This window comes from Sinocyclocheilus rhinocerous, unplaced genomic scaffold, assembly GCF_001515625.1.
Source record: "Sinocyclocheilus rhinocerous isolate Xijiao unplaced genomic scaffold, SAMN03320098_v1.1 scaffold600, whole genome shotgun sequence".
NCBI lineage: Eukaryota > Metazoa > Chordata > Actinopteri > Cypriniformes > Cyprinidae > Sinocyclocheilus > Sinocyclocheilus rhinocerous.
This window is the reverse complement of record NW_015653464.1, coordinates 452,485-460,217: the sequence shown is the minus strand read 5'-3', so window position 1 is coordinate 460,217 and position 7,733 is coordinate 452,485. Positions and strand designations below refer to the sequence as shown.

At 35.3% G+C, this 7,733-nt stretch overlaps 1 protein-coding gene across 1 annotated transcript; it reads right to left on the bottom strand.

The window, feature by feature from the left end:
- Positions 1-1,306: 1,306 nt before the first annotated feature.
- On the bottom strand, positions 1,307-6,993 carry LOC107715917 (uncharacterized). The gene is made up of 5 exons (XM_016522185.1): positions 6,844-6,993; positions 4,902-4,958; positions 3,809-4,108; positions 3,331-3,603; positions 1,307-1,409 (listed from the first exon to the last, which is right to left on the bottom strand). The coding sequence occupies exons 1-5, from the start codon at positions 6,911-6,913 to the stop codon at positions 1,360-1,362; spliced, it is 750 nt and encodes a 249-aa protein (XP_016377671.1). The 5' UTR covers positions 6,914-6,993; the 3' UTR covers positions 1,307-1,359.
- Positions 6,994-7,733: the final 740 nt, after the last annotated feature.

The window sequence follows — 7,733 nt, the reverse complement described above, 5'->3', positions numbered from 1 at the left end:
AATGGAGAATTCAGAGTTTGGACAAATTGGGTTACTTTCCACATTAACTTAATGTCAAGAATGGAGGTGTAGTCGTAAGTGAGGTTTTGCGTAGACACTCTCAAGCTTTTTCAGGATTCTTTTCTTTATAAAAACATTAAAAATCTTACTGATCCCAAACTTTTGAACAGCAGTATAGATAGATAGATAGATAGATAGATAGATGTATTGTAACAATTTATTTTATGGTGTCCTTGTTGCATGTTACGTGTACATACTATAGTAATAACAATATATTATGCAGAATTAGCTTATCATAAAGAGCTAGGTTTTATCTGTCAAATGATCAGATCTCAGTGAATCAGCATACCTTTTCCTGATAAATCTATTAAAATCACAACTTTATATTGCATTTCTGTTGTACTGTTTTTAAACTTATAATTCAGTGTTTTATCTCATTTGAATGCTCTTATGCTTAATTTTTGTACTGTATTTGTTAAATCTTAATATTTACCGTAACATGCTGTTAAATGATTTCAGAATATTTGTTCCAGTTGTGAATTAATGAATCCAGTTTCCTCGTGATGTAAACCTATTGTTCAGGCCCTTTCAGTATAAACAAACCTAGGCTTGTCTTCGGTGAATCTCATGACCCTCCAGAAAGTCACATTGTTTTGGACTACAGTCACTGCTAGCTCACTTTACTAAGTACTACACAACAATCACTTCAGTTTTGTAGGATAATATGCAATTATGCTCAGGGTTCAGACTCCGCTGAATTGGTTTTCAGACAGTGGGTTTGAAATGTTAGGACTGCTGAGTGACTTCCTGAATGAGTTCATCAATACAAGTTAATAAGTGCTGATGGTGAGCTACCTGGTGAGTAATGCTGCTACCTGACCTCACTCTGAACAGATATAATCTCTCTTTCACAAACACACACAATAATGGCTTTGGGATTTATTGCGTAAGTGCAAATAATGAAATCACACCAGATTACCATAAATAAAGGGAAAAAGAAGACCTGAATAGTTTTTGGAACTGTGTTTTATGCATCTCAGTTAAACTGCTAGTTTTACAATTGCCCCAAAAGCCTTTGGACACTTAAGCCACACTTAAAGCTGTATAAATGTCATTGCATTAAATAACAAAATATCAACTCAAGCTGCATTTATACAAAAGAAAGATAGCACAAGCAAAATGTTTGGACTCTATTTTTTGTTGACTCGGAGGCCGAATTAAAATTTTTTATTGCATCTTCATTTCAGACAAAGTAAACAAAACTAAAAGCAAAAGGGAAACTTTTTAACTTTCTTTTTTTTTCACTTTCTTGTCATGCCCGTTTTTGCTGTCCACATCCTGCTTATCTTCCGTATTTCTTCACCTCTTTGTGGGTGTTTCTTCCTTCATTCTGAGATAAAATGTTGTTCCTATAGGGCCCCAGACATAGTTGGATAAGGAGAAAAGAATTTAAATGGGGAAAAGCTCATACGACTTAAATGGATAGTTCACCCAAAAATGAAAATTCTGTCATTAATTACTCACCCTCATGTCGTTCCAAACCCGTAAGACCTTCGTTCATCTTCGGAACACAAATTAAGATATTTTTGATGGAATCTTGAGAGCTTTCTGACCCTCCATAGACAGCAATGCAACTGACATGTTCAAGGTCAAGAAAGGTACCAAGAACATCGACAAAATATTCCATGTGACATCAGTGGTTCAACCATAATTTTATGAAGCTATGAGAATACTTTTTGTGCGCAAAAAACGAAAATAACAAATCTTTTTTTTTTTTGAGTTTTTGCCTTTATTTGATAGGACAGTAGTGAGACAGGAAGCAAAGTTGGAGAGAGAGGTGGGGGCGGGATCGGAAAAGGTCCACGAGCCGGGACACAAACACGGGATGCCTGAAGCGCAATGGTGCGACATGTCGACGCTCTGCCCACGAGACTATGGGCGCCAACTCTATTCAACAATTCTTCTCCTCTGCCTACCCTAGCACCATTTTGGAGAGTATCACGACGCATGCGTGTGCTTTGATCTGCATGTGCTGCTGATGTAGAACACGCACCTTGTTTACGTTCAGGAAAGCACACGCATGCGTCGGGATACTCTCCAAAATGGTGCTAGGGTAATGCAGAGGAGAAGAATTGTTGAATAAAGTCGTAATTTTTTGCGCAACAAAAAGTATTCTTGTAGCTTCATCAAATTACGGTTGAATCACTGATGTCACATGGACTGTTTTAAAGATGTCCGTACTACCTTCTTGTGCCTTGAACGTGGCAGTACCCTTGCTGTCTATGCAGGGTCAGAAAGCTCTCGAATTTCATCAAAAATATCTTAATTTGTGTTCTGAAGATGAACGAAGGTCTTACAGGTTTGAAATGACGTGAGGGTGAGTAATTAATGACATTATTTGCATTTTTGTGTAAACTATCCCTTTAACGATTAATTAGTTTTCTGTTAAACAATGAGTGGGTGAATAGCTGTACATACTTATGTTACTCTTGAAAGTCTGATTATTACCATTGCAGGCATGCAACACATACAAGATAAGCAGACATGTTGTTTCTTGAAGAACTACCAAAAAGGACATGCATTATGTATGTCTGCGAAACAGTGACTACTTGTACGCACCATTACTGAAACATCTGGCAGTGATACACAGAAGCTACAGTCATAGCTACTTTAGATGAAGAGTATCTCGACATGCTGTTGTGTGTGTGTAGCCTTTTACTATACGTGTGTGAGAGCCTGCGTATTTAATGACACCAGAGAAAAAATGAGGAGTCGTTACACAGAGCATTGTCTCCACATATGGTGAGTTAATCATGATGATTTTGACTTTTTATGGTCTTAAAGCTGCCCAATGCCACTGCTCCATAAGAAGGACATTCCCTCTCCTGTCATGCACTTCCTCCGTGCAGTGGTTTCCTCCCACTGCTGGTGCCTTTTCCAGCATCATTGGTGGCTAAACTAGAGACCTTATAAGCTTTAAGTTAGTAACCCTAGATAGTGCTACCATGCATTTAGGGAAGTATTCAGACCCTTGAATACTTTTCACATTTTATGTTGCAGCCTTATGTTAATTCTTTAAATTATACATTTTTTTTCCACACCAGTCTACACTCCACACCCCATAATTGCAAAGCAAAAACCAGATTTGCAAATTTAGTATTCGAGTATTCAGACCCTGAACTTGAACCTTGTCAAACATCTCTGGAGAGAGCTAATGTCTTTTGACAAATGGTCCCCATCTAACCTGACTGAGCTTGAGAGGAACATAATTTACTACTGATCCACTATTGAAATCAATTCTCAGTTCCTTTTCAAATACGTTGTGCTCACCTGTAAGATGAAGTGTGCTCTTGTGCTGAACAGAGCCGGACTCGGAGGTGTATGTGGCCACACAGGTGAGCTCACTGATGTTGACATTGTCCGGCAGATATACTCGATTCTCCATCATAAAAAACCTGCCAAGATTCTTGACAGAACTGATACTGGTGGAAAAGTTCAAGGCAGGTTCCCAATGAAGAGTGGGTGCTGTCTTTTTAAATGTGGCATGACAGACAGCAATCCTTTGATTGTTTTCACTGTACAGCTGGGTGGAAAATTGGGTAACTAAAAACAAAGAACTTTAATTGAATTTTTTTTTTTTTTTTTTTTTTTAGCTTTAAATATTTTTTGTACAATTAACTGGATTCATCACTGGTTCATGACTACAGTGGAAGTTTGAGATATATATGATGTAAACCTGTTGTTGTTGTAATATAAATATTTTCACAGTTTTTGCAATAGTTTTACAATAAATTGTGTTTGTACTCACCGCTTACAGACACGTTTGCCAAATAGCTTCCTGCTTTATACGATACATCACAAGAATAAAATCCTTCATCTTCTATTGAAATCTTAGGAATGACTAAGTAAACTCCATCTGAGGTGTTGTACAGCCTCTTTCCATCTTTACATTTGTCGTCCAGCTTGGGAGACAAACCAAGCCAACATTTTCTGTCTTGCAGGCTGATGTTCCAGACGATATAAATTAATTCATTCCAGTTGATATCAGTGGCATTGCCACACTGTAAAATCACATCACTGCCTGGAATAAATGTCTGCTCTTTGAAATCTGCAGGAATAAATCAATCAATAAATGTATACAATTAGATTAAATATTGTATTGAGTAAAATTTGGACACTTTTAGGTGAATAGAATTCAAATGTAAATATAACATTTGGGTATTATGACACATTTTGTCTTTCTTTTTTCTTTGTCTATACATTAAACGAATCTCTCCCTGCCATACCAGACAAGTGTTATCCATTGTGTCTTTTCCTTTAGACTTAAAGTAGTTACAACACATACACTCTTAAAAATAAAGGTGCTTAAAAGGTTCTTCACAGCGATGTCATAGAAGAACCATTTTTGGTTCCACAAAGAACCATTCAGACAAAGGTTCTTTAAAGAACCATCTCTTTCTTACCTTTTTATAATCTGAAGAACCTTCTTTCACCACAAATGACCTTTTGTGAAACAGAAAGGTTCTTCAGATGTAAAGGTTCTTTATGGAACCATTTAGACAAAAAGGTTCTTCTATGGCATCGTGAAGCCCCTTTATTTTTAAGAGTGTACAGCAGCTCTATTCTAACAATAGATGTAAAATAGTTGGCACTTCCCATCAATACAGTTCATTATATAATGGTAATGTTATTTTTTGAAGCATTAGAAGCACAAAATCCTTGTTTGTAAAATGGTGATTCTATAAAATTCTATAAACTGTTTTACAATTAATGTTTTCTCAAAGTTAAGCACTTGCTTTCGCTGACCATTGTTTTAAAAAATATTTTATGAGTTTTTTTTTTTACCCTATTCATGAAAAAGTGCAATGTATTTACATAAATAAAAGTGTATGTTGTCTGACCTGTCAGTTGTTTAATCGCAGAATCTTTATTCTGATGAGATGCAGTGGCTTGATCTCCTAGGACAGTTAGTGGCACAGCGTGTTAGTAACAGGTTAATGTGAGGCTCAGCACAATGAAACACAATCATTGCTCGAGTGAGATTTCCAGTGTGAGATAGTGAAGATTTAGCAGATTTAAACAAAATGAAGAAAATTCAGTGGACCCTATATTTGAACACTTAAACCACACATAAAATGTATGAATGTCATTCCATTGGAGTAAAAAAAAATTCCAGTGGCATCTGTAAACAAAAGATGCTAGACCAGAAAGCCAAAACAATAAAGTACAGCTCAAAAGAGTATCATATTAAAATGAATGGGGGACACTTTATAATATCTTTCGATAATATACCATTAACAAACATTATATAATGCTTAACAGATCTTTAATTAATATATATTAAAATGGCTAGAAACATGAGATAATGTGCTTGTTAATGTTTGCTAATAAACTTATTAAACAATACCTAATGATTAGCGGATCGTTGTTTAATGTAAATTGCGAATGTCATTAAACTTTCAATTCATATGATCATGCATTTCTTGAAAATCTACAACGGCTGTTATACAATGATTAAAAGCTTTTGTTAATGCACAACACTTTTGCAGCTATTGAGGTGTGGTACGAGTAAGGTTAGGGATGGGTAGGTTTAAGGGTTGATTAAAGGGTTAGAAGTATAAAGGGGTCAGTTTGATTATAAGGGAACACGGTTCAATCTGTTTATATTACATTATTTTGATTACGAACAAGTATTTTCTTGAAAAACTGATTTGTTTTGGGTAACACTTTATTTCGATAGTCCACTTTAGACATTCTATTAACAGTAAGTAACTTTGCATCTACATGTCAACTAGCAGTTAGTAGAGTATTAGTAGACTGTCTGCTTAATATCTTCTAACACTTTCTTTGTCAACTTATTCTACTAACCCTAAACCTACCCTAACAGTCTACTCTGAGAGTTAGTAGACATGTAGTTGCAAAGTTACAAAGTTACTTATAGTTAATAGAATGTCTAAAGTGGACTATCGAAATAAAGTGTAACCTTGTTTTGTCCTGTTGGTGTGTGATTCAAAGAAATATCCTGTTTAATGTTATACAGTATACCAATATAAGTGTTGAGGCAATAAAAACCTGTTTTGAACCCGAATTACAATGTTTTGTGTCTTTAGCAAGCATTTCACAAAATTTAACTAACCACCGTTTACACAAACGTTGTTACAGCAGCTAAAAGTCCAGTGCACATAAAGAAACTAAGTGATTAGTAAACATTTACGAATTATGACTAGTTTTTACTTTAGATTGGGTACTGCAAGACACGAACAAATAATTAATAAATGATTTGTAAAGATGTGTAACTAGGGTGAATTCAGGTCATTTGAGACACTTTGCTGTTGCCATGACTGCTTATAAAGGTACTAATGATTAGTAAACGTTACAAATGATGAATAGTTGCCACTTTAGATTGGGTACTGCAAAAACATGAACAAATAATTAATCAATGATTTGTTAAGATGTGAAAATAGTAGATGTCTACACAACAAGTAAAGACCATATGAGCTTTACAGGCTGTGATTATGAGTTAATGAATAATATGTTAACATGAATAGTTTGTAAAGTGCTTAAAATTACTAAGCTATTTTTTCACAACATTTGTAAACGTAAAAAAAGCATTAGGTAATATGTGAACTGAAGTTTAATGACATTTGTTAGCATTCAAAAGTGCATTAACAAATAAGCTTTTTAATCATTATATAATTTCAGTTAGTCATTTGTAGATTTTTAAAAATGTGTGTGATCATATGAATTAAAAGTTTAATGACATTTGTAAGGATTAAGGATTTGCAAGGTTTTATTAATCAAAGTTATTATAAAGTGTTACCAATTAAGGGTATATAAACTAACCTTTTGTTTGACTTCCTGCCACAAAGATGCTTAGGAGGACGACCATCATCAATGTCTTATTGTTCACCATTGCTGCAAATCGCTGGTCAGACTTCTCTTCTCTCACCTTTAAATGTACTATTTCCCTTGTGTTCTCCTCCTATTGTTTCCTTCAGCAGTAAAGCTGTTTTACACTCTTATTTTTTTTATATATATATAATTTCATAATCTTCTCCCACATGAAAATTCTGACTTCCTGTCTTGTTAACCACAGCTGTCATGTGAGAGCATTTGTGAGCATATTTGTTGGTTAAGCTGGCAGAATGATGAAACTAACGTGACTTAATGTAATTGACGAAAGTGCAGTTCTGATCAGTTCAATTTACAGTATTTGCATTCTTTTTTTTTTTTTAAAAGCCAGATTTATGATAACTTTGCACATTTTATTAAAAGGTTCAAACTAACATTATTACCCTTTGCTGTGACACTTAAAATATAGCGCAGGTGCATTTCTCTGGATCATCTTTAGTGTATTTGTACAATTTGATTGGAGTCCATTGTCTGCAAACTGACTGGCCATGATTTGGAAAGGCACACACCTGTCCATACAAGTTCTTACAAGCTCAAATGCAAATCAGAGCAAAAACAAAGCCATCACATCAAAGGATCTGTGTGGAGAGCTCAGAAACAGGATTGTGTCAAGAGCTGGGGAGGAAGACTACAAAATAATGTCTGATGCATTGAAGGTTTCCAAGAGAACAGCGGCCTCCGTAATTCTTAAATGGAAGAAGTTTGAAACAACCAGGGCTGCGTTTCCCAAAAGCATCGTAAGCCTAAAGCCGGGCACACGCGGTGCGATTTTAATAGTCCTTTACGATTGTTGCTTGTTGTCAGACTGTACGAACATGATG

What these genes read in the sequence shown, in the direction of transcription:
- LOC107715917 (XM_016522185.1), bottom strand. Translation starts at nt 6,913, where the DNA reads ATGGTGAACAATAAGACATTGATGATGGTCGTCCTCCTAAGCATCTTT. An exon ending in TGCGATTAAACAACTGACAG is followed by an intron (nt 4,109 to 4,901) that starts GTCAGACAACAT and finishes TTATTCCTGCAG; the next exon opens with ATTTCAAAGAGCAGACATTT. An exon ending in GAGCACACTTCATCTTACAG is followed by an intron (nt 1,410 to 3,330) that starts GTGAGCACAACG and finishes GGGGCCCTATAG; the next exon opens with GAACAACATTTTATCTCAGA.